The following is a 27104-nucleotide window of genomic DNA, read 5'->3' as shown; positions in this document are numbered from 1 at the left end:
CGCTTACCATGCCAAAGTTATGATGACGCTTCCTTTTCTTTTTTTTAAGCCACTCCTTGACAACGTCACTGAAATGTAACGATCTTGCATATTTTATATCTAGCTGCAATGTGACACTGGAGAGTTGTTAATATGCACATGTGATTCTTGTTACATAAACTACACCTACAGATAGAAAGATGTAAAGATACACACACACACACACAAACTCACACTCATAAACACACACTCACACAAACACAACACACACACACAGCAAAATGAAAGAATAAAAATGATAATAATAATTCAGTAATGTAAATTGTTTGCAATACATGTGTTTACATATACAATATATTGTACATGTTTTCTCTCTGTCTTAACAAATAGGTTTATCTTTAGTAATATCAATGCGTTCATTACTTATAAGTTGTTGGAACATTCAGGGTCTTCATTCTTTGACATTTGGCTTTAAAAGCACAGACTTTTTTACAAATATCAAAGATGTCGACATTATTGTTCTCACTGAAACCTTGTGTCGACAGGATGTGCTTACCCACTGTCCCTCAGGCTACTATGAAATAATTGTGCCCTCAGTTAAATTAAGTACAGTGCATCACGGTCGAGACTCTGGAGGGATTTTAGTGTGGTACAGGGAGGATCTGGCCAAACACATCTCTACTATTACACTAGGAAAATTCCACTGTTGGTTAAAATTAAACAATGAAATTGGCATTTGTACCATGATGAGGAATATCTGAACAACATCCACACAGAGATTAGCCGTTTCCAGGCCCAGGGAAAAGTGCTACTGTGTGGAAACTTTAATGCAAGAACTGGAACTGAACCGGATAATATTGACCCAAAGGGCGATAAACATGTATTTGGCCAGAACCCCCTGATCCTCACAACACGGAACAATCTCGACCCTATTGTAAACAAAAATGGTACAGAATTAGTGCACCTCTGCCAAGTCTCAGGCCTGTACATACTTAATGGCAGGATCAGAGGGGACTCATTAGGGAGGTTCACGTGTTATTCAGGTCTTGGAGCTAGTGTAGTTGACTATGCCATCAATGACATGGACCCTTCCTGCTTCAGTGCATTCACTGTCAGACAGCAAACTCCACTCTCAGATCATAACCAAACTAATATATAAATACACCACACAGCAAAACAAAGAAGAATGGAGAACTGTCAAGTGTATCCAGGCCAAATTACAACAATACAAACAAACAATTTGAGTAAAAAAGCATCACCGTCTCACCAAAAGCTTACATGAAATTTGAACAATCAATAAATCAAAGTCAGTTCTGGGATTTGTGGAATAAAATGGACACACAGTAGTACTGGCTGCAAGATACGTTTTTACATGTCACAGCCTGAGAGACAGCGGGTGAATCTGTTTTATGTGTTTCACCCCAGTGTGTCACCCCAATATTCACCACAGTGACTCTCAGTTTATGTGTGTATATTAATTTACGTGTAAGTATGTCAGTTCTCTTCAGCTATTTAAACACTGTGGTCTTCAGCAATTCTGATCTTGTTTTTTGTATTCATTTTTATATTTGTTAAATTGTTCAACTAAATTGAATTATAGATGTAGTTCTGCCTTTTATACAGCCTCTGCTTCGGCAATATTGTATTGTTTACAGTCATGTCAATAAAGCTACTTTGACGTTTATTCACGTTCAAGTCATTGGCGTTCTGTGTTTGAATAGTTGTGTTTGTCTCCCTCTTTTGGTCTTGGGATATTATTGACTGTCTCCACTTAGCGACCCCCACAAATCTGTAATAGCGACATCGTGTGGGGAGAGGGGCAAACTGCTCTAAGTTTGCACAGTCAAATAATCCAGCAAACTGACGTTATTGATAGATTGTTTGAAAACCAAAGAACCAACCTAAGCAGTGTGAGAGTGTTTCTGCTAAATTATTCTAATGTAAATGTCACCTAGGTAACGTAAACTAATATACAGATGAGGTTGTGTTGAAATTGTGTGTGTGTGTGTGTGCGTGTGACAAATTCAGTGTGTTTTGCACCATCTATCATTATTTTCCATTAAAAGTGTTTGGCTATGACAAACATAATAATTGCAAATATTATTATTATTTTAAAGAAAACAACATTTAATAAAATATATAAATTTTTTATGACACGTACAAATATGTTGCTAAAAAAGTAGCGAGAAGACATGCCAATTAATATCTGAACTATACTGGCCGACATTATTGTTGAGACCTTTTAAGACTTAAAATTTCTTTTCATTGTGTGTTTAGGATCTGGTAGACTGGCGTAAGCCTCTAGCTTGGCAAGTTGGATACCTTGGAGAAAAATACGACACTTGGGTCCATCAGCCTGTGGACCGACCAATCAGACTATTTGAAAATGACTTTTTTGAGGCCAACACAAAGACTTCATGGTAAGAGAGATTAAATCAATTGTTTGATCATATTCGATTGTGTGATTATGGATTATATTATATTCAGTAGTCCTATAAATAGTGTAAGTGTACATAAGGCTAATTGCATTATGCAACACGGATGTTATTCAAGTTGCTACTTGTTTGTGCCAGTATTTGAATACATGTACTTTAACATTGGTGTGGTTGTGTTTGCAGGTACATGGTGCCAATTGTGTGGATGCCTTTAGTTATTTATCTGAGCTGGTACTGCTATACATTATTGGCACAAGAGAGTACAAAGCTATTCATTACATCAGGTAACATTAACCCAAACATCATTCATTCATATGAAATAAGCAATGAACACAGTTAAATAATTGATTTTAGTGATTTTTGGGCTTATGGATTTGTTATTATCCAAAAAGAATTTCCCCTTATGAATATGTTATAAACTTTTAAAGTTTGGACGCTTGACCGTTCAATTGTTAGTGCATGTCATTGTGGTTAAATGTGTTGTATCTGAATGTATCGTCCTTAATCTTGAATCCGTTCTCTTGAATCTATAGATTACGCCATTCTGATTCACAAGCACAGCTTTCCATTTATTTTCATGCTTGGCATGTTCCTGTGGTCTTTCGTTGAATACTGCATCCATCGCTTTGTCTTCCATATGCGCCCACCCGCCCACAATTATTACCTCATCACGCTGCACTTCCTGCTGCACGGTCAGCACCACAAGGTGTGTAAATCTATTTAGTACCTAAGATTCATTACAGGTAGCACATCAATTTACAACATACTGTTGAAGTCAGAAGTTTACATACACTTAGGCTGAAGTCATTAAATCTAATTTATTTTAACCACTCCACAGATTTCATAATAGAATAAACTAATAAAACTATATTTTTGGTAAGTCGTTTAGGACTCCTACTTTGTGCATTTTTCCAACAATTGTTTACAGACAGCTTGTTTCACTTTTAATTGACTATATCACAAATCCAGTGGGTCAGAAGTTTACATAATCTAAGTTAACTGTGCCTTTAAGCAGCTTGGTAAATTCCGGAAAATTATGTCAAACCTTTAGACAATTAGCATATTAGCGTCTGTAAGAGGTGTACAGAATTGGAGGTGTACCTGTGGATGTACTTAAAGGCCTACCTTCAAACTCAGGGCCTCTTTGCTTGACATCATGGGAAAATCAAAAGAAATCAGCCAAGACCTCAGAAAAACTAATTGTAGACCTCCACAAGTCTGGTTCATCCTTGGGAGCAATTTCCAAATGCCTGAAGGTATCAGGTTCATCTGTACAAACAATTGTACGCAAATATAAACACGATGGGACCATGCAGCCATCATACCGCTCAGGAAGGAGACCCATTCTGTTTAGCAAAGGACCTTGTGAAGATGCTGGAGGAAACAGGTTGACAAGTATCTATATCCATAGTAAAACAAGACCTATATCGACATAACCTAAAAGGCTGCTCAGCAAGGAAGAAGCCACTGCTCCAAAACCACCAAAAAAACAGACTACAGCCAGACTACAGATTGCAAGTGCACATGGGACAAAGATCTTGCTTTTTGGGGAAATTTCCTCTGGTCTGATGAAACAAAAATGAAACTTTTTGGCCATAATGACCATTGTTTTGTTTGGAGGAAAAAGGGTGAGGCTTGCAAGCTGAAGAACACCATCCCAACCTGTTAAGCATGGGGGTGGCAGCATCATGTTGTGGGGGTGCTTTGCTGCAGGAGGGACCGATGCACTTCACAAAATAGATGGCATCATGAGGAAGGAGTATTATGTGGATATTTTGAAGCAACATCTCAAGACATCAGCCATGAAGTTAAATCTTGGTTGCAAATAGGCCTTCCAATTGGACAATGACCCAAATCATACCTCCAAAGTTGTGTCAAAATGGCCAACAAAGTCAAGGTATTGGAGTGGCCATCACAAAATCCTGACCTCAATCCAATGGAAATTTGTGGGCAGAACTGAAAAAGCATGTGCGAGCAAGGAGGCCTACAAACCTTACTCAGTTACACCAGTTCTGTCTGGAGGAATGGGCCAAAATTCCACCAATTTATTGTGGAACTATACCATCTATACCTACGCCAACTTGTGGAAGGCTACCCAAAATGTTTGACCCAAGTTAAACAATTTAAAGGCAATGCTTCCAAATACTATAAGTGTATGTAAACTTCTGACCAACTGGGAATGTGAAGAAAGAAATAAAAGCTGAAATGAATCATTCTCTCTGCTATTATTCTGACATTTCACATTCTTAAAATAAAGTAGTGATCCTAACTGACCTTAGATAGGGAATGTTTTCTACAGTTATATGTCAGGAATTTGAAAAACCAGTGAAAGTGTTCTATTTTGTATGCATGTTTATGGTATTTTTTATTTATTTATATTTCTCCTCCCCTTTTCTCCCCAATTTGGAATGCTCAATTCCCAATGCACTCTAAGTCCTCGTGGTGGCGTAGTGATTCGCCTCAATCCGGGTGGCGGAGGGCGAATCTCAGTTGCCTCCATGTCTGAGACTGTCAGTCCGTGCAACTTATCACGTGGCTTGTTGAGCACGTAACCCAGCAGAGACATAGCACATGTGGAGACTCCACGCTATTCTCCGAGTCATCCACGCCCAACTCACCACGTGTCCCACCGAAAGCAAGAACCACATTATAGCGACCATGAGGAGGTTACCCCATGTGACTCTACCCTCCCTAGCAACCGGGTCAATTTGATTGTTTAGGAGACCTGGCTGGAGTCACTTAGATATTTAATACTCCAGGGGAGGTAGTCAGCGTCCTTTAAATTTATTCAATATTTTGGAATATTCATACATTTTAGTCAGTTTTACTCGGACTAAAATGGCATTTCATTTTAATCAACAAAAATAACATCAAACAAAAAACGGTCAAACTGTAACACACCAAACTCTTCGTAATCTTTGATAAAATCAAAAAACCCTTCATCAGTAATTTCATTGGCGTGATTAAATCTCGTATTCCCCACAAACTGTTTAGTCATACAACTTTCTTACAAACCAAGCACCTAATTTGCAAATTCTATTTTTTTTTTCAGTCTCCATTTGACGGCTCTCGTCTGGTGTTTCCTCCGAGCCTGGCCGGCATCATCGTCGTTTTTTTTTATCTGATCCTCACGCAGCTCTTTCCCGAGGGTCTGGGTACCTCCCTGTTCGTTGGGGGTCTGTGTGGATATGTGGTGTACGATATGATCCACTACTACCTGCACTACGGTTCACCAAGCAAAGACTCCTACCTGTATGGACTAAAAGCTTACCACGTCAAACACCACTTTGAACACCAACGGGCAGGTGAGGATATAATTTATTTAGATCCCAGACATTAGGGCATCTGTCTACAAATTTGTGGCTACAGTCGTAAAATGTTCAAAGCTCTTAGGTTTAGGCCGATGCCAAATGTAATAAAATAATATGTAGAACATTTAAATTAACATGTGTAAAATGTTAATAGTTTTAATTATTTTTTCAATGTTCAAATTCTTTCTCTTATCCCAGCTTTATATGCAGAGATAAGTACTAGTAAGCCCCAAGAAAGGTTGGGAACCCCTGATCTTAAAGGGATAGTTCACCCATAAATGAAATTTCTCTCATCGTTCACTCACCCTCATGTCATCCCAGATGTGTATGACTTTATTTCTTCTGCAGAACACAAATTATTTTTAGAAGAATATTTCAACTCTGTAGGTCCATACAATGGAAATGGATGGTGAACAAAACTTTGAGCCTCCAAAAAGCATGTAAAAGCAGCATAAAAGTAATCCATACAACTTCAGATGTTTAATCTATGGCTTGTGGAGCGATCCAATTGGTTTTGAATGGGAGCTGATCAAAATGTAACTCCTTTTTCACTATAAATCATGACATCAGCAGCCTCCTTGGCGATTTCAAGCTTGATTACATTTCTTAGTGCCATATAGTGCTCTGCGAATGTGTGAAGCACTAGGAAGTGTAATCGCACTTGAGATCTTTATTGTGCCTAGAGACTGCAGAGGCAGTGAAAAGGAGTTACATTTTTGTCTGTTCTCACCCAAAATCGGTTAAATCACTTCAGATGACTGGAGTCATATAGATTACTTTTATGCTGCCTTTATCTGCTTTTTATAGCTTTAAAATTTTAGGCAGCATTCACTTGCATTGTATGGACCTTCAGTGCTGAGATATTCTACTAAAAAACATAATTTGTGTTCAGCAGAAGAAAGATAGTCATACACATCTGGGATGGCATGAGGGTGAGTAAATGATGAGAGAATTTTAATTGTCCCTTTAAAACCTATAAAATCAAGATTCATTTTATTTTAAAATAACATTGAATTTACATGGAGAATGTTTTAGCTTCTAGTTTTCACTCTTGTTTTGTGTGTTTTTGTAAGCATCCCTTTTGATACATTCTATTTATTCCTTGTTTTCTTTAGGCTTTGGGATTACTACCACATTCTGGGATTACCCCTTCAACACAGTCATCCCTGAGCAGACATTTTAAAAGAGTACATCTTTTGCCACAATGACCAAACCAATAGCCACAAAAAAACTCTCATAAGTCTTTCCCTTTCCCAATCCATCTTTGTTAATAGGTACAGTGTTTTACCCCACTGCTGCTACCAGCTATAGCCTAAGTTCTTCATCATCACCATAATCATCAATTTTATTTTAAGGGGGAGTGCTTGAATCACCATATGTCAAGCTATATAAATATTTATAAACTGTATGAATGTACTGAGAAATCAACTGTTTTCCAAATTATGTCAGATGAAACTGTTTTTTATTAGAGGCACTAGAATAACAAACTCACAGTTTTACCCATCCATGTAATGATAGGAAAGGCAAAGACAGAGACCGGTAAGTGTGGTGTGTGAAGGAGTGGACGGATGAGAGAATGTAACTGAATCTTAGTTGTTGTGTTAATATGCTGAAGGGTGGCAGGAGGAGAATTAGGACCTTGCGGCCCTTTCGGTGGCCATGTGAGCCATTGACTTTAAGGAAAACTCAAGAAAGACTCAGATAATTTAATCGTCTCAGTGTTGATGCTCCAACCGCTTATGGACCATTGGTTCCTCCAGCTCTCTGTCAAGCTTAGCTCCGCCCATTAGTAATGTCATCAGTTCTGTTTCTCTTATTACCATTCTACATAGGGCTGCAACTATCTCTCAATTATTTCACCAATTAATCGGATAAAAAGACAAATTGTTATGTATTTTAATTAATAATGAGTGTTCATCTCCAAACAATGTTCAAAGTGAAGGCTCTGAAAACAAATATATATGTGTGATTGATTGCTCTACATTGTGCTAAACATTGTTTTGTTAAAAATTATATAAAAAAAAAAAAAGTTTGGAAGCATAAATAATAATTAAATAAACAATACAAAGACAAGGCAAGGTTTCCAATGAAACGCAATTCTGTAGAAATATTTCATTAAGTTGTTGCAGCACTAGGGGGCCTTTCACATGTGCTTTTGCGACCATCTGCACTGTTTTGAAATTGATTTCTATGTACATGCATAATATGGATATTTTTGACCACTGAATGCCCCTTAAATCCATGTTTCATTCTGCTTTTTTTGGTGTTGGTTAATTTAAACCTATAGGCTACGGTTGTCTTTAATCTTGCACTTTATTGTAGGCTACATGGGGAAGCAAGTTTCAGTACTTGATGGCTAGATCACAAGCATACTTTCCTTTCTCGTATCATTCACTTTGAGGTGTTTTTTTGCCAATTGACTTGCTAATAACAATATCCTGTACTGGGAAGTCTTAACCAGTGGTTCCTCTGGTAATATGTTACATATCCAGTGAGATATTAAATTGCTGAGAAGCAAAGCTGGCTTTTGATTCCCCTGACTAGCACCTGGAACTGTGTTATCATGATTATACACTATTGAGGGCATGAAGCGGGGTGTATGGGCCTCTCCTGTCAGTGGGGGTTGCCAGTTGTCCGTAGCTGTCACAGGGTAGAGGGTCTGTATAAACCCTCTGTTGTTGTCATAGATCTAGCCTGTGCGACCCCCCCAATCTTGTGTGACGATCTGTTGTATCTGAACAGGCATCAGGACAGGGCTTTCCTCGGCTGATCTCTCATCAGTTCATATGGCAGATTTTTCAGAACTCCTGAATCACTTGTCTCTGTTTTGAAACTTTAGTATTTTCAGCACTATTTCTAACCGCTGCCTCAGTCTTGACACTGGTTAAACTCACTACGTTGATTTTGAAATTCTGGGTATTTTCCAGAAAGGTAAAAAGGGAGCTGTGGCCTCATTTAGCTCTGCTTTATTGGTTGTATTCTATAATTTTGACATATTCCGATATGAGCATAATTAATGTTACATATGTCAGTGATGGTACATTGATTTTCTAGTTTATTGTATGAGATTTTTGAGGCTACTGTATACTTGTTTTTCCTTGAAATTATACTGTATGTATTTTGATATATAGATTGAGATTAAATATATCCTGATGTGCCTTATAGGGGCATTCCCCACCTTTCTGCTATTTCCTAACCAATCACGTAATCGGTTGGATGTCTCAGCCAAAGACATGGAAGGGGGTATTAGGGTTTAACATAGGGCCTTTCTTCCTACCATGACTAAATGGCAGAACGAAATAAAAAAATTGCAATGGACATAGAAATTATTTTTTGATTATTTTGTAACTGTGACACCCTCCTGAGCTTACATGGATAGATCCCATGGCATAAGAGAATGCTTTCAGTTAAGCAAGTGAATATTTATCTGTTTACTTAATAAATGGAAGCTTTTAATTTTGATAAAGAAAATCTTGCAGATGCCTCTAATAAATCCCCAAATCAGTTTACTACTATGTATTTTTATGTTGGAATTTAAAATGTCTATGCAAATGCAACTGTATTTGTAAATAAACATATATATATTTCTGAAAAAAATCTTGTGTGCCACAACTTCACTGGCTTTGGATTGTTTTATTCAGTTGTTTTACTCCATAAATAAATCAACTTGTTTAGCTATTTTATGAGGAAAAAGTAAGGTAATGCTAAGGTAAAAATAGACAGAGTATGCTAACACATTTTTCACTAATTTGTTAATTACAAAATATTAGTTGAAAACCTTAATTATAGCTTGATGATCTATGAAGTCTTGACCATCGAGATATCAATTGATATCTTTTTATTCTGTATAATTATTCTGTATAACACGATACCAAAGCTACAAATGGTCAAAGTAAACCTTTCTTACTTTGTGTTTTCTATTAGCATACTGTTAGCATGCAAACTGATTAGCCTGTTAAGATGTAATATACTACACATTCATTACATAATATTGGTATAAATCCTTATAGATTGATAATCTATGCAGTTTTAACCATCGAAATACATCAATTGGTGCATTTAAAATTATGTAACAATATAACAAATCAACAAATGGTCAAATCAAAACATTCTTTCTTTGTGTTTTCGGTTAGCTTACAGTTAGCAAGCTAACTAATTAGCCTGTTAAGATAGTAAACTCTATGCAAGTTACTACAAACTGTATATTTATTACAAAATATTGATAGAAATCCTAAATCATAGCTTGATCTATGCAGTCTTAACCATTGAAATGCATAGGCCTACCTTTAAAATTATATAATATGATACCAAGGCAACAAAAGGTCAAATTAAACATTCTTTGTTGTTTCAGTTAGCTTACAATTAGCAAGCTAAATGATTAGCCTGTTTAGCCTCTATCTAAGTTACTACACATATTAGTCTATTCATATCAAACTATCATAGAAGTTTGTGTTGTAAGCAATTGTTTCTTTTCGAATCCTATAGGCTAATGTTCAATTGTCAAAATGACAAAAATGTGAATGTGTGTGTATTACTGTTTAGATTATTGTTTAGGCAGAAATTCTGCCAATAAATTAATTATTTTGAATACATTTACATAAACTTGGCAACATAAAAAGTTGCCAGCTGCTCATTTAAATAGTAACACAGGGAATCTAATTTACATGAACAAAATTATGTAGGCCAAGCTAACAATCCTGTTTATCCACCCTAACAGACTCTACCCACTCAATGGTTTCAGAGGCAATAGAAATTAGAAAGAATCATGGAAACTGGCTTGTTACAAAGCTTTAGAAATGTATTAGCACATTTACAGGATATCAGTAGTGCCATTCAAAGTTATAACACAGTAACTATGCCAACACTAATACTGGCTTCAAAGCTACTTCATTTTTGTATAGATAATGACAATTTTCACTCTTCGTTTTCTATTAATCTGAGCATAACTCAGTCAAACCCATCTATCACAGGACAGATCATAGTCCAAGAGATCCAACTTAACTCCATTTTGACAGAACATGTAGTTTCTGCATTTTCCCCTTGCATGGCAAAGTAGAGTAATAACAATTTGTGAAGTAACATTTTATTACAATGTTACTAATGGGTTATTAGGTCTCAAGTATTTACCTAAGAGAGAAAATGAATTAAATCAGTTGATTATATAGTGGAAAAACTAAATGTTACTCCTTAAAACCTGTTGCACATGCTCATAGTTGCTGTTAATGCGTTGTGCATTATAAGTCTTGATTATATTTCATTTGGTATCTTTTAGTTAGAAAGTATCCTACAGTATCCTACATATCTGACAGGCAGTAGGACCCAGATGTGCACAGACTGCAGAGCAGTATTCACTATCAGAAAAAAAATAAAATGTCCCTCCACACCCTGAATGCTGGGAGGAAAGACGTTTATCTGCATTCCTGCCTTCTTACAGTAAACCAGCTTATGCTTACAAACTCAGTATTGGCTCTGAAACGGTGAGTGTAGTGAACAGCCCATTCTCGCAGTGTGGAGTGCAGTCTGTTTGTGAGTTTTCACACTTTATATTTTGTTTCTGTCAGCACATTGGAGGGGGTGTGAACATCAACAGAAGAAAGAGGGTCCATGGTATTGACAGGTAGCTAAGATTCATATCTTTCCATTTCCTTCCTATATATGTTTTTGTGACGTACTCTTCCTTGCCATTTATCTGGTTCTCTTCTTGTTTAATTTTCAGTTTCACTCTCCTCCTGAGTTGGACTTACAAGTTTAACCATTGTGCATTGTCAAAAATTGCGGTAAACAGCAGACATGGCCACTTTTTGAGTGCACTTGGTGCTTTGTTTAGTCCTTAAAGGAATAGTTCACCTAAAATGACTTTGGTATGATATCATTTACTCACCTTCATATCGTCTAAAACCCATATGACTTTCACATGGAAAAAAGATGCAATGGAAGTGAAAGGTAAAGGAGACTGTCTTTTGTGTTTGATAAAAAAATATATATATATAATATGGGTTTGGAATAACAAATGGGTGAGTAAATGATGACAGAATTTTCATTTTTGGGGAACTCTTTAAGTGATCCCAGTGTACACTTGCTCATATTACTATATTTACTTTACTGCATCATGTTTATGAGCAACATTTGTGTGGAAAAACTGTTTAGCATAGGCTTATTTATTGCCAGTACTAAGCGAGACATCTGATATCTAAAGTCATATTGCCAGTACTAAGCGAGACATCTGATATCTAAAGTCACGTGAGATTATTATGAGTGTTTGCATGTACTGGAAGTGGTTTGAATGAACTGTAGATGTACTGTATCTTTGTGCCATAAACCTCTTTATTTCCCTGTTCAATACCAGTTTTCGACTCAGTTTTGAACTGATCTCTGATCAGGTGGTGGTGGCGTAGTGGACTAAAGCACATAACTGGTAATCAGAAGATTGCTGGTTCGATCCCCACAGCCACCATCATTGTGTCCTTGAGCAAGGCACTTAACTCCAGGTTGCTCCGGGGATTTTCCTTGTAATAAGTGCACTGTAAGTCGCTTTGGATAAAAGCGTCTGCCAAATGCATAAATGTAAATGTAAATCTCTGTCAGTTTTTCAGACACTATTATGAAATATATAGTACAATGAAGAGCAAAGTAAAATTCTTTATTCTCTCACAGCATAATCTTCCGATATTATTAAGCCATTCATAGGTTGATTTCCCTGACAAGTTTAAACACTATCTCCATGGTGCTATCAAAACGTTGTTCTTTTTTATTTTTTAATTGTCAAAACCAATAGCCAGAGTTTGGAGCAGGACGATGGCAGTTTTCTGACCTATGACAGACAGGGGTAGTGTTCAAACCTGTTTGAAAATAGTCATTATTTTTTGCAATTCCTTATGTTGTTGTTAGTGGCACAGGAATTAGACACTTCACCTTTAAAAAACAAAATAAAACAGGAATATACACACTCAGATTTGTCACTTGTGCTATGCAGGGACACCATAGCTGCATACAACATACTGTATATTTATGACAAAATATTGTTAGAAATCCTAAACTACAGCTTAATTATATGCAGTCTTAACCCTTGAAATACATCAATTGGTGCCTTTAAATTGATGCAACATGATAACAAAGCAATAAATGGTCAAATCAAAACGTTCTTTGTGTTTTCTGTTAGCTTACCGTTAGCATGTTATTAGCCTGTTATGATAGCTTTCTCTATGCAAGTTACTACACATATTCATGACAAAATATTGGTAGAAATGATCTGTTTGGTCTAAACCATCGAAATACATCAATTGATATCTTTTAAATTATGATACCAAATGGTCAAATTAAAACGTGTTTTTGGTTAGCAGTTAGCAAGCTACTACAAACTGTATATTTATTACAAAATATTGATAGAAATCCTAAATCATAGATTTGATCAATTGGTAGGCCTACCTTTAAAATGATATAATATGATACCAAAGCAACAAAAGGTCAAATTAAACATTCTTTGTTGTTTCAGTTAGCTTACAATTAGCAAGCTAAATGATTAGCCTGTTTATCCTCTATCCAAGTTACCACACATATTGGCCTATTCATATCAAACCATCATATAAGTTTGTGCATTGTTCTTTTTATTTTTAACATTGTCTCAACCAATGCCCAGAGTTTGAAGCAGGACAATGGCAGTTTTCTGACCAAAGGCAGATGGTGGGAGTGTTTGGGAAACCTGTTTGAAAATAATAATAATATTTTTTTGCAATTCCTTCTGGTAATGCTTGTAAAATTAGACATGTCACCTTTAAAAACAAAAAACAAAAACAGGAATATGCATGCTCAGATTGGTCTCTTGTGCTATGCAGGGACACCATGACGTCCCAGAAGAAGCCTCAGGAGGGGTCTTCAACCCAGACTAAAGTGACGGGTCCCATCTCCTGGTCTCTGGTCAATTGCCCCTGCTGTATTTCTAGCCACATAGAGCCTTTGGTTTTGATCCAACTGGATGAGAATGTCCAGCCAATTACCAAACAGTGGATCATGTCAATGATATCTGCACCAGTGAAGGCTGGAGGTGAGACAACCTTTGGAGTTTGATTAAATTAAAATTCTCACATTGTAAGCTTGTAAAATGTTATAAAAATTATTCTGGGTGCTATACAGTATATTAAACCCACATGTCATGACCCCTTTAAGTGAAATTGCTCCAACTGAAAGTGTCATGCTGTAAAATTACTGCTTTTAAAAATACTTTCCATCTGTCCACTCCTGTTGTTTAGGGGCTCAACTGTTAGTTCACCCAGGGGAAGACATGAAAGGAGACATGATAGTTGTGGCTGCCCCTCGCTGCACCCTTTTCATGGTTACTGAGGACCTGGGCCTCTGTAAACCCTACCAGGATGGGGAAATGACAGCCTTTTCCTCTGAGGACCGTGACAACTTTTGCAACATTGGTAAGGACACAAGGGTACACATAGAATTTGATGAATGTAAAAATAGACTTAATAGAACAACCAAAAATAAAAATTCTGTCATCATTCACTCACTGTCATGTTGTTCCAAAACTATATGACATTCTATCTTGCATAGAACACAGAAGGGGATGTTAGGTTGTTAGTCTTAGTCACGATTTACTTTCATTGCATAATTTTTCCATAAATAAAGGTTGGATGGATAGTATGTAAATTGGGATGCATCCACAGTCTGGTACACACTGGAGAAAAATTATATGTGTATCCATTTACTCCAACATCTCTGTATTTGTGAGAACAAGGTGTTTCTGATCTGCGGGGTACAATGAACAACACAGTAAATAAATCATTACTGTTTTTGTTGAAGTATTATTACAGGCTGTGTTGTCTCTGCAGATGACGTGCAGCATTTCCTGACACTGGCAGAGAGGCAGTACATTGTGAAATATGAATTGGATTCAATGAGAGCTTTGGAGGACCAACGTATCCCAGGGATCCCAGCACTCAAAGGGAAGTTGAAAGCCAGAGAGGGTCTCTGTAAGTTTTTGTGTACATGTGTAAATGGATAGGCCTATGTTCAGAATGGTGCACAACCAATGTATGCCTACTGTTCTTGCAATTGTAGTATACATTTTTTAAAGGGATAGATCAGCCAAAAATGAAAATTCTTTCATCATTTACTGACCCTCATGCTATCCCAGATGTGCATGACATTTTTCTACAGAATTCAAAACAAACATTTTTAGAAAGATATCTCTGTTCTGTACTGTAGGTCCATTCAAGTGAATGGTGACCAGAACATTGAAGGCCCAAAAAGCATATAAAGGCTGCATAAAATAATCCTTACAACTCCAGTGGTTAAATCCATGTCTTCCGAAGAAATAGTATAAGTGTGGGTGAGAAACAGATCAATATTTAAGTCATTTTTTACTATAAATCTACACTTTCACTTTCACATTCTTCTACTTTTGTTTTTGGTGATTCATGTTCTTCATGCATATCACCACCTACTGGTCAGGGAGGAGAATTTATATTAAAAAAGGTCTTAAATATTGATGTGTTTCTCACACACACATATCATAATGCTTCTGAAGACATGGATTAAACCACTGGAGTTGTATGGATTACTTTTATGCTGCCAAAGTTGATCTCATCATAAGATATTTTTATTTTTGGGTGCACTATCTTCTTGACTCATTATTTGATGGAACTTCAGAAACGTAAGATTTGTTTTATACTAAATTTGACATAAAATACAAAATTTAAAACAATTCTAAAAAGATTACTGGCAATGTTTGGATTAGAATACTGCCTTTCTACTCATATTATTTAAATGACAAAAAAATTATAAACAGCATATTTAATATGCAGCATTTAGCCTGACTGAATGCCTTTCACTGAAATAAATGTGCAACATAGTGAGGCCATTTGACAACAGTGTTGCATCCTACTGTTTAAAATATTCATCGCTGCGAACTGCATACTGTTTCACTTATAATTGTTGTAAATAGCATGCAGTATACAGTATATACTGCACAGTAAGCAGTATGCAGTAAACTATACGGTGGTATTACACTCTGAACATAGCATGTTTCTCTGTGAACATCTCTGCTCTCCTCTCTTTCTGAGCTTAGTCACTGCATGCAGCATTGATGCCCTTTGGTATACCCCCTCCTCCAAAGAAAACCTAATATAGTAACATTCTTTCCATCTCTCTTTCACTTTCTCTCTGTGCTGCAGTACAGAAGCTGGAAAAGACAGGTGTGATCCGCAACATCACTCCTCTACATGACCAGAAGACGCTGAAAGCTCTGGGTGAACAGTGGTACTCTCAGAAGAGCCTGTGGGGGCAGCCTTTAGGTGTAAACAAACACACTTACATTAATATATATATATATATATATATATATATATAACAGATATAAGTATAAATATATTTCTATTGTATTTACTGTATGTGACGCTAATTAGAATTACTATAGAGGTAAACCTTAGCCTAAACCCTACCCCTAACCCTATAAGATTTTTTTTTGTGTGTATTTTTACAATTTAGAAAATGCTTTATTTTGCTAAAAAGCATTTAGAAAATGCTTTATTAAGCATAAATGCTTTATATAACGTTAGTGTGGTAAGCAGGAGCAGGCAGACAGGTGGATCAGATCCAAACGCAGTTTTATTAAGGCATTGACAAAATAAACAAACACAGGAACAAATCAAAGGTCCATGATGGGAAAAAAAGCAAACTAAGGTGGAGAAACATGAATAAAGAACAAAAGCGAGGGTAACGAGCACAGACATGGGCGACGAATAGAAAACGTCAACGCACGACAACGGGAAGGGAAAACAGCGGGGTTTAAATAAAGAGACACGGTAATGACAAAATGACAGACAGGTGCGGACAATAACACACTGACAGGGCCGGAAACGACGGGAAGAAGGGAAGTGTAGTTTTCACAAAGACAGTGAAACACGGGCGGACAACAAGGAAGACATGACAGGGAGCGAGATCGGCAAAACGGAAAACATGGGGCGGACAACAAGGGAACGTGACATGGAACGTGATCGGCAAAACCGAAAACACGGTGCAGACGACACGCAACATGGTGCAGATGACACGAAACATGGTGCGGACGACACAAAACCGTGACATAATCCCCCCTCAAAAGGACCGGTTCCAGACGGTCTTAAAAGGAAAAAAAGACACAATAAAAAGGAATGAAGAACCCAGGAGAGAGGGGGTAGACTGGGGGGAAAACAGACAGACCAGGGGGAGAACAAGGGGCACAAAGACAGTTCACGGGGGGTGCAAGGGGTGCTGAGACAGGCCAAGGGGGCAATTAGGCAGTCCACGGGAGGCAGGCAGACCAGGGAGGTCGAGAGGGTAGACAGGCAGACCTGGGAGGCCGAGAGGGCAGGCAAGCAGTCTATTCGAAGGGGACCGGGTCCGGTGGCCTGGGGGGCGTAAACCGGGCAGGGGCAGATTCAGGAGGCCTGGAAGGCGGCCACAATGTGGGGATAGGCCTGGGGGGCTCGGGAGCTGGCCACGAGGCGAGCACCAGATTAGGAGGTCTGGGAGCGGGCCATGGGGCAGGAGCTGGTTTGGGTGGCCTGGGAGCTGGCCTCTGGACAGGGGCTGGTACAGGAGACCTGGGAGGTGGCCGCAGGACAGAGGCTGGCGGAGCCGTGTGAGGCGGAGCCAAGGAGGACTTCGGAGGCGGAGCCGTAGAAGACTTGGGAGGCGGTGCCGAAGGAGGCGTAGGCAGGGCCGTGGGGGGCTCAGGAGGCAGAGCCGAGGGAGGCTCAGGAGGCGGAGCCGAGGGAGACTCAGGAGGCGGAGCCGAGGGAAGCGATTGCGTAGAAGTCCCAGGAAGCGTGCAGACGACACGCAACATGGTGCAGATGACACGAAACATGGTGCGGACAACACGAAACATGGTGCGGACGACACAAAACCGTGACACTCTGTTGGTTCAACTCAAAAAACCATTTTAGTGTGACATAACGCTGCCAAATACCCCAGTAATGAAATATTGCGTGAACACATTATTTGACTATGTATCACTTCTATGTGAATCTGTATGACAGACAAAAGTTTCACAGGTTTACATTTTACCATACTTCCTGTTAGAGCCATTGCGCAGTGATTAACACATTTGCTCATGTGGGTGATACAGGTTTGAATCCAGCATGCAACATTTCCAACCTCCTTACAAATAATTTCCAGTCACTTTGTGCTATATACTGTATTTTAAATAACAAGAAGCAAAAGCCCCAAAATGTAAGTCTGTGGTATTTTCCGCCAATGTTATTAAGTCTGATGGTAGTTGCACTTTATTTTACAGTACATGTATTTTCTGTATACTTACAGTGTATTTAACTACATGTACTTTATATGGATTAAGGTTAGGGTTAGGGTTAGATTTAAAGTTAGTACCTAGTAATTACGGTAGTTGTTGTAATTATATAGTATGTAAATGTGAAACATTACTGTAAATAAAGTGCTTCCCTGATGGCTTAGACAAGTAATAGCAAACCTCTTCTTAAAGGAATAGTTCACCCAAAAATGAAATGCTCTCATCATTTACTCACCCTAATACCATCCCAGATATGTATGACTTTCTTTCAAATGCTGAACTCAACTCTTTTGGTACACACAATGCAAGTCAATGAGTCCCAACATTTTGAAGCTCCAAAAATCACATGAATCAGCATAAAAGTAATCCACAAGACTCCAGTGGTTAAATCAATGTCTTCAGAGGTGATATGATTAGTGTAGGTGAGGCACAGATACATTTTACAGTCTTTTTCTTATGTTTTTGGTGATTTACACTCTTCGTGCATATCGCCCCCCACTGGTCAGAGAGAAGAATTTCAAGCAAAAAAGTAACTTAAATATTTATCTGTTTCTCACTAACACCTATCATATCACTTTTGAAAATTTTGATTAAAACACTGGAGTCATATGAATTACTTTTATGCTGCCTTAGTGTGCTTTTTGAAGCATCAACATTTTTGCACCCATTCTTTTGCATTGTATGGACTGATTGTATAGAGCTGAAATATTCTTCCAAATACCTTAATTTGTGTTCTGGAGAAGAAAGAAAGTCATACACATCTTGGATTTCATGAGGGTGAGTAAATGATGAGAGAATTTAAATTTGTGGGTGAACTATCCCTTTAAAAAGCCACACAATTTGAAGTATCATTCATATCTGAAGCACAAGCAATTCTGGATATGTTACGTACTTAAGTTTAATACTTAAGGTAAAGGTTTTGATCAAATCAATGTATGAGAAATATTAGCTGCTGATAGCAATTCTTCAAATGACTAAGTTTATTTATTCTCTCTACAGATGCAATCCACGCTTATTTTGGGGGCACTATAGCCTATTATTTCAGCTTCCTGGACTTCTACACTTTGTCATTGTTTCCTCCAGCCATCCTGGGCCTGTTCATCACTTTTTTCCTTCCCAGTGCAAACTTCTCAAGTGCAAATAAATCAGACAGTGAGCCTGCACTGTTAAAGGGAGATGATGACCAGCCTTCTGTCAGTTCCTACATGGTGCAGGCAGTCTTCAGCATGCTCTGGTCCACCGTCTTCATTGAGCTTTGGAAGAGGCGAAGCGCTGCCTTATCCTATCGCTGGGGCACTTTTAATTTAGCCGAACAATTTCAAGAACCCCGGCCAGGTTTCCATGGAGAACTCGGCACCAATCCTGTTACGGGCAAACTGGAGCCGCTGTTTCCCGATTGGAAGAGGAAGCTTATGATAGGACTGGTCTCAGTGCCTGTGGTTGGGGTGTTTTTGGGCCTGGTGGTGATGGGGATGGCCGGATTCTACTTTTTTGAGCATCACATTTCGAACTGGCACAAGGGATCTGGCTCGTACTTCACAGCTGCCTTGTTATACCTACCCTCCATTGCCCATATAGTCTACACCAATGTGCTGGGGAACATATATCGCAATGTGGCCCTGCAGCTAACAGAATCAGGTAAGATAAAGTAAAGGCATTATATTATATTATATTATATTATATTATATTATATTATATTATATTATATTATATTATATGTGCAAAAATATAATCTGATACAGTATTCTGCCTGCCTGATGTTCTGGTCTGTCACTGCTAATTAATGACATGCAAAAAACACAGCATATGGCTTTCCTCTTTCATAGTCCCAAGGAACAATACTGAAATTAGTTAAAAATAATATCTGAAAAATTACATAATTTCTCTCTTTTCAGAAAATCATAGAGAGGAATCATCCTTTGACTATCATCATACTACTAAAGTTCTCGTGGTAACTTTCATTGTTCTATCCATTTCTACCTGTCCTGCATTCTTTCTTTCCCTCCATATCTGAGATGTAAAAGAACCAGTTAGCACACACTGCATAGCTGTAGCATTTAAGATCTCGGGTGCACATTCAATCCTAATGGGTTTCTCTTTTCTCTCATTCAGTTCACCTTTTTTAACAACTTTGCGGTGCTTTTCCACATCGCTTTCTTCAAGGAGGACCTTCCTCTTCTGCAAAAGGTGAGAACATCCCCTGAAGCTCGTTTATTGTATATAATCTATCCAGATGTATGTCTATATAACACTATATCCTTGATTTCATCTACAGCGGTTGTCCTCTCTACTGATAGTAACGCAGGTGTTGGGTCAGTTCACTGAAGTGGTGGTTCCTTTCCTAGTGGACCGTTTCTACACGTCTTCAGAAAGGAACCTGAAGGAAGACGATCCAGAGGTGGACCATCTCCAGGCTCAGGGGAGTCTTCCGGCTTTCCCAGTGAGTACTGATCACTTCAGCTACCGAAAGCAGCTTGAGTATGTTCTGTATTTGATTGAAGAATTGAACAATGAATTAAATGTCACAGCCGTGAACCATTATTTGCTACATGCTATTGCTAGTTCAAGGTAGTTGGTATTAGAGGGATGGGCATTTTCATTCCAGAAAGCATTTTATGGGACAAAGATTTGGACACACCCATGATTGCAAGATTTTCTGGAAAGAGAAAGAGTGTAAAATGTGTATATCTGCTAAAAATTTATTTTGTCTGCTTTAGAAGTTCTCTAGAATATAGAGTAGATGTCATGCAGTCTTTACATTTCGATTTTTTTATTCTTTGCTACTTGTCTCTCTTCTAGGGCTTGTTTGCTGAATACATTGAGCTCCTAGTTCAGTTTGGCTACTTGAGTCTATTCTCCTGCGTTTATCCACTCACTGCTCCTCTGTTACTGCTCAACAACCTCACAGAGATCCGTACAGATGCTTACAAGCTCTGCAAGCTTTTCAACAAGCCCTTTTCTGCCCCTGTGGCCAACATGGGTGTGTGGCAGGTCAGAAATGGTTGCGTATATACAATATTTTCCCTTTCCCTTTCAGTGTTTTTGCATTACTGCCATCTCTTAAAAGGTCCTACACAATGTGACATTTTTTCAGTTTAAAATAGCTTGTTTGTCTTTTTCACAGCCAGCGTTTGAGGTTTTGAGTATCATATCAGTCATGTCAAACTGCTGGCTCTTGCATCTGTCACCTCATGTGAAAGTGCTCACACAGGAAGCTGGCTACAGCAGTGGCAAAGTTCTTGTCATTGCCGTCATTGTGGAGGTAAGAGATGAATTTAAGTGCCTTGAAAAAGCTAACTGAATATAAAAAACATGAGATAAACATATTATTATATATATTATTGAATGAGTGCCATACTTATCTGCTATTACCTCTATTTGCACAAGTTTCTTTGTGACCGAGTGGTGTGGTTTTATTGTTTTTCGTTGGTTTGGTCCTCTAGCACGTTCTGCTTGCGGTGAAGATGATTCTGGCATTCATGATCCCTGATGAACCAGATTGGGTCCGGATCAAGAGAGACCAGATCGAGTATCACTCTATGCAAGCACTCAAAAAACAGGTTACAGTCACTTTAACTTACTTTAATTACAGTAATAATATAAATGAATACAGTACATTTGGACATTTATTTCACACTTAAAATATGATTTCCTTTGCATTGTACACACAATATCACACCAAGTGGCAAATAAATGCTAGACCTTTTCTCATAACTAGTCTTCCTTTAATGACTTTCATTTTTAACTGCAATAACTAGTTGTCAAGGTGATTTTTAATGGATGTATGAATTTGATGTCAGTTCCATTTTTTGTTAGTTCTGCATGATAATTGTGCATTTGCAATCTTTAAAATAAATGCCACTTGGTTTGATGTTTAATTATTCAAATGCAATGGCATTCATATATTTTTAAAGGAATATTCTGGGTTGAATACAAGTTAAGCTCAATTAACAGCATTTGTGGGATAACTTGTATTGAACCATGAATATTCCTTTAAGTTTGGCTAAACTGTCCACAGAATTTTTGGGGCCACTTTATGTGCAAAGTTGAGAAAACAATTGTAGCTGTAAGCTAGCTGAAACATTATGATGTTAAGCTAGTTTTAGCTGTTAGTTAGCAAAGGTAATAATCATAATACTGGCCAGTAATAACATGCAAATGTTGACAGCCCTTCATGAGAAGTCTCCATGGCTACGGTGCTCTGTGTTTATGTAGGGTGTATTTACAGCCAATGTTATGTATCTTTATTGCTTTATGATGAGGTTTAATCCTGTTTCTTATGCCTTGTGCAACGAATAACAACATTATTTTAACTGTCATTTGTATGTCTTATGTATGGACTGTTTATATAACCAGAAATATTATAAAAGTTATTTCCTTTTTTTTTTTTTTTTTTTTTACAGAAAGTTAAGCAATTGCAGGTGGGTGATAAACTACCTCGAAAGGCCAAAATTTAAGACCGACCAAAAACCATTGCCAAAGAGGCGGGAAGACAGGTAGATGCTTTGTTGCATGACTGTAAAACCATATCAATGAGCCACTGTATAATTTGCTTGTTAATGTACCATATGGTCTAGTTTACCAAAGACGGCTTTTACAGTTTACACAACAAGGTATTGGACCCAACCTTAATATTCGTCTATATCAGTGGCACCCTTGAGGAACCAAATGTAATGAAACAATCAATCATTGAAAAACACCTATTATTAAACCACTAATCTGAATGTTGAGGGTGATGTGTCCCCCTCAGTGTCTATGTTACGGCCCTGCTAAAATCTATTATAAAGCAGAGGTGAAGTAATGTGTTAAATTATGACTTATGCAAACAGGGACACATACAGTGCTGTATTTATGTGTTGTTTATCTTGACAACAATGTGGTATATAATATATTGTTTTTATTTATTTTTTATGTTACTGTTGATATGTTTGCATTTTTTTGTTTTAAAATATTGTGATGAATGTATTTTACTTTTATTTGGTTGCATTTTTTCATTTCATAACTGACCATGTGCTTCATGTGCTTGCAACTGATTTTGATGGTATAAAAAAAACTGATGTAAGTGCCCTTGAAATAAATAAACATCCAATGCTATCTAGAGCATTGAATGGCTCTAGACGGAGACCACAACAGAAAGGCATAAAGTTAAATGCATAAAAATTATATTGTAACCAAGATGGATTCACTGTGGATTTGTGCACTAATAAATACCAGTTAGAGTTAAATATCACTTTAAAAGTCTCTTTCTTTTTAGAGAAATAAAAGACAAAGACACAAATGACAGTTTAATCAGTTTTAATAAATAAATATAAAAATAAATTAATCTCATTGAGACACAGTCATTGTTTTAGTAAGGGTAAATGGGACTATAGACAAAGCCAAATCTGACTATCGCAATGAAGCGATTACAGCTGCTTGGAAAGTATGGAGACTCATGTCAAACGATAAACAAAATGCATACAATAATTTTTTTTTATGATAACACAGTGCATGTCAACTTTTTACATCTGATTGTTCCATAGGGCTCACTAATTATTTCTTGTCAGAATTGCTGTTCCTAGATCAGTATTTTCTGTTAAGAGTGACAACAACAGGAATGGAGAAACCTGATTCTAGATCCTCAGCTTTTGTGACTAGATATTATAATTGGTGTGTACTAGTGGCAGAATTATTATTTTATTTGTAACCTGAAAAAATGATGTGAAATTTGTCAGAAATCTCTTCCCAAAGCACCTTTACATTTCATTAAATCTGTTTTTGTGCTTTTGGTCAAGCTTATCTGTGGTCCGAGATATTGAACAGAAGAAAAATGCAAGACATCTGCACATACACTGACTATGTGACAAAAGTATTTCACAAACTGATGACTTTGGTGCACTATATATAGTGTGATATAGCTTCAACGTCCTTTGGAGTACCAAAGTATCATTTATTACAGTAAAATCTGCTATATAAATGTTTATGTGATGTGTTTAGGCTATTTAGAGGTAAGACAATGGTAACCATTAGCTTCAGTCGTGCCGTAGCAACATTTGGATTTTCTTAAAGTAAGTTTTAAGCTAGGCTCAGCTATGCTATTAGCATCAAGTTAGCATACTCCTCAAAAGTATTTACAACAGCTATGACACAAAGTATAGGACATTTATATATACTGTAGACCCTTTCCATATTTCACTTTAATGACACTAGTGTCAAAAAAGTCACTGCCTTCATTTGATAATACCTAAAGTAGAAGGGTTGAAATGGTTGTTTAGCATGTATGCTAAGTGAGGGCTAAAATACAAACCAACAGCACAAGTTCAAAGGAAAAAATACACACTGTAGATGACTGGATATGAGCTTATCCCATTACAACAAATGTTATATGTGCACAGAGGCAGATGATTAAACAAAAATAGAAGTTCAAATGTTATGTAATTAATCTCCCTCACATATGTCATGTAACAAAAGATGTTTGTTTCACCATGTTTTCTACAAACTCTTGATAACACTTGATAAAAGATTCATACTATTTCCAAGAATTTGCAGTTTTAAAACAAACTCCAAAATATAGCTCCAGGAAGACCTGTCTTACATTGTTGTGTAATAATATGTCCTTTTCATGAAATGTCTCTCGCAATAATCTCAGAATAATCTCTGTTCAAGCCCTCTTTTTATTTTTTTGAAAATATATCGCAGATGTACTCAACATCTTTCCCTGGTCAACCCTCAGCTAGATGCGGATGCTAAGATAAGCTGTTCTGATTAAGCATGCTCTCAAACTGTCACTGTTCGCTGTATCAATGTGGCCAACTGTTCTGCTTGCTGTGCCACAGCCTGAGGGTAAACTGCTAACTAACAAACACATCCACACAAGGCCATGGTGCAGGACATTCAGTCCCACGGCCATGCAACTTCTATAAAAATTGAGTGAGTGCCAAAAAGAACCTTGCTTCACAGCCCCCTGAAAATGTAAACAAATCAACAAGATGAAACTGATTCCATTATTGTCAACAACTAGATGGCTATGTCATCACACTTGCTCTTCTTGTAGCCAAATCTGGCTTGTTAAGTTTCACTGTGAAGCGTGGTCTTCAAAGCCCCTTGTTCGATGATGCATCATCACTTATAAAAATTGGATAGTACACTAATGTGGTGAAGCAATTACAGTGCAAAATGACTAGCTATTGAATTAAAGCTCCTATGCTGGCAAGACATACTCTAGTTCTAAGAAATGTCTCTGAGATGGCAGAGTATATAGTGAGCAGTGTCAGTAGATACAGGTGTTCATATACACAGCATGTCTAAAAGCTAGGGTACAAATAGTTTTTCTGCATGCTGCTACGTCTCACAAATGGTTGAATGCTCTAGCCTTTCAATTAATCCTCTTTTGACATTTGCACCATGCACACTACGACTTCTTTGTGATACTCTTTAGAACAGTCAACACAAGGCACATGTACCGATGATGCACAGAGGAAGACTGTCTGCTTGCCTAAAAAACCTTGGCTACACTTGGACAGTGTGCACGTTCAGTGCAAAAGATGGAATTTGCATCATGCACACTGTGCGAGATGTAGCGCATGCAGAAAACCAAAGTATACTTTGGCCTTACAGGAAAGCGGCAAGGAATTCTGGTTACGGAAAGAAAATAGAGATGTATAAGAAGTAGATTGTGAGGCAAAGCATCTCTGAGGTTACAGAATGAGGTGCGATCACACTCTTCATCTTTTAGTGTCTACAACTCTGGACAGTTGTAGAGGGCTTTAATGGGGTTCACGCTAACAAGTCAAATAAATTAAGTTGCAAGTCACACTGCCAGTGATGCCAGTTCATTCTTTCTTTGCATTCCTCTCTACAACACGTGACAGCAGTTGTACTGTGCAAACGGAAGGAGCTTCTCTTTAGAAGTGGGCTGGATGTTGAAGGACAAGGCTTTTTCGCAGAGTGGGAACTGTAGTAGACGTTCCCGGAAGTTCACGTTCTTGACCTTGCTGGGGTCGGCTCGGATAGCAGGGTCAGTGCTTGTGTCCCTCGGGCTGTTAAGACTTTTCTGGGGTTTGGGCTGGGCTTCTTCTGGTTTCTCAACTTCACCCCCCGTCTTACGCATCTCCACCCCATCTGGACCCAGATCTACACAGTGATTCCTAGGTAGGGACCTTGGGGAACTGCAAGGAGTTGACACTACCCCAACCTCAAGAAGCCTGGATTTGGCCAAGGTGTTATTGTTGTTTTCTATTGTGTCCTTTGAAGGTTCCCGCTGTCCCCAGCAGCACTGAACAACATCCAGTCTGGGAGCTGGAGGAGGTCCATCGATATTTGGACCTTGAATCTGTTGTCCATCATGCTCATCTAAAGACATGCTCGGTTGGGTGAAAACACTCTTGTCCCTTGTTCTACTTGGTTGCTTAGTATGGTTGATCTTTTCCACATCGGTTTCAGTCTTTGGAGGCTTCTCCTCTTGATGTTCCACAGTGACTGCAGCAAAGTTAGACTCTGAATCGAAAAGCTTCACCTCCTTTTCTGTACCCTCCACCCCTTCTTCAAGTTCCTCTTCCTCGGCCAGTATTTCACAGTTTCCCATCACCTTACTTTTTGGCTTCCCTGTTTCACACAGAGTCTCTGATTGCGAAGATGTTCTAGAAGGTTTCAAAGAGAGATCTGTTGACGGAAGTGGACCTGGAATACTGGGTACCACCTTAAGTTTTGCCTCGTCCCTGTTCTGCTCCTTCTCATCCTCATCATCCTCTTCTTCCTCACAGATCTGCTGTAAGGATCCAAGGCTCTTGACATTAGGTTGGTCTGGAGGTAGAGGGCGCAAGCTGAGATTCAAGCAAGGAGCTGTGCTACAAAAGTCACTGAAGGAGTTATCATGACGGTTAGGTTTGGGAGCCAGCAGGTCCCCGGACTCACTCACACCCCTTCGGGCGTAACTAGAGGACATAGCACTGAGGGGTGCCAATGGACCCAGATGGGCCCCTCTTATTGTATCAGCCTGGGGTGCTTGGCTCACCAAGTCCAGTGGTTCAGACATGGGCCTCCTGTAGAGGAACCAGTAACAGTGTTTATTAAAATGTCTAAGCCACTCCTTGCAATCTTACAGTTCAA

General features: G+C 38.2%; 3 protein-coding genes across 9 annotated transcripts in view; 2 read left to right on the top strand and 1 right to left on the bottom strand.

Annotated features, from left to right (window-relative positions):
* The window catches only part of LOC127640476 (fatty acid 2-hydroxylase-like), a 35100-nt gene extending 25773 nt beyond the window's left edge, over positions 1–9327 (top strand). The window contains exons 3-7 of the mRNA XM_052123073.1: positions 2257–2399; positions 2598–2698; positions 2948–3120; positions 5467–5719; positions 6841–9327. Coding sequence (XP_051979033.1) covers positions 2257–2399; positions 2598–2698; positions 2948–3120; positions 5467–5719; positions 6841–6908 — 738 coding nt within the window. The 3' untranslated portion in view covers positions 6909–9327. The remainder of the gene's footprint in view (positions 1–2256; positions 2400–2597; positions 2699–2947; positions 3121–5466; positions 5720–6840) is intronic.
* A 1756-nt stretch (positions 9328–11083) lies between these two features.
* Positions 11084–23235, top strand: LOC127640306 (anoctamin-10-like). 7 transcript variants are annotated; one of them, XM_052122757.1, is made up of 16 exons: positions 11084–11202; positions 11287–11342; positions 11442–11502; positions 12072–12248; positions 13558–13766; positions 13972–14145; positions 14560–14700; positions 15904–16023; positions 19017–19655; positions 19913–19968; positions 20130–20204; positions 20293–20457; positions 20817–21008; positions 21142–21279; positions 21461–21577; positions 22421–23235. In XM_052122757.1, the coding sequence occupies exons 5-16, from the start codon at positions 13565–13567 to the stop codon at positions 22472–22474; spliced, it is 2073 nt and encodes a 690-aa protein (XP_051978717.1). In that variant the 5' UTR covers positions 11084–11202; positions 11287–11342; positions 11442–11502; positions 12072–12248; positions 13558–13564; the 3' UTR covers positions 22475–23235. The 7 variants fall into 7 exon arrangements, with proteins under 7 accessions (XP_051978717.1, XP_051978720.1, XP_051978719.1 ...); XM_052122760.1 differs by lacking the exon at positions 11442–11502; XM_052122759.1 differs by lacking the exon at positions 12072–12248.
* A 47-nt stretch (positions 23236–23282) lies between these two features.
* Positions 23283–27104, bottom strand: part of snrkb (SNF related kinase b) — a 31696-nt gene continuing 27874 nt past the window's right edge. Inside the window, exon 6 of the mRNA XM_052122752.1 lies at positions 23283–27037. Coding sequence (XP_051978712.1) covers positions 25852–27037 — 1186 coding nt within the window. The 3' untranslated portion in view covers positions 23283–25851. The remainder of the gene's footprint in view (positions 27038–27104) is intronic.

This window comes from Xyrauchen texanus, chromosome 49, assembly GCF_025860055.1.
Source record: "Xyrauchen texanus isolate HMW12.3.18 chromosome 49, RBS_HiC_50CHRs, whole genome shotgun sequence".
In the NCBI taxonomy this organism is placed as follows: domain Eukaryota; kingdom Metazoa; phylum Chordata; class Actinopteri; order Cypriniformes; family Catostomidae; genus Xyrauchen; species Xyrauchen texanus.
Note: the sequence above shows the minus strand (reverse complement) of the source record. Positions and strands in the feature narration are given on the sequence as shown.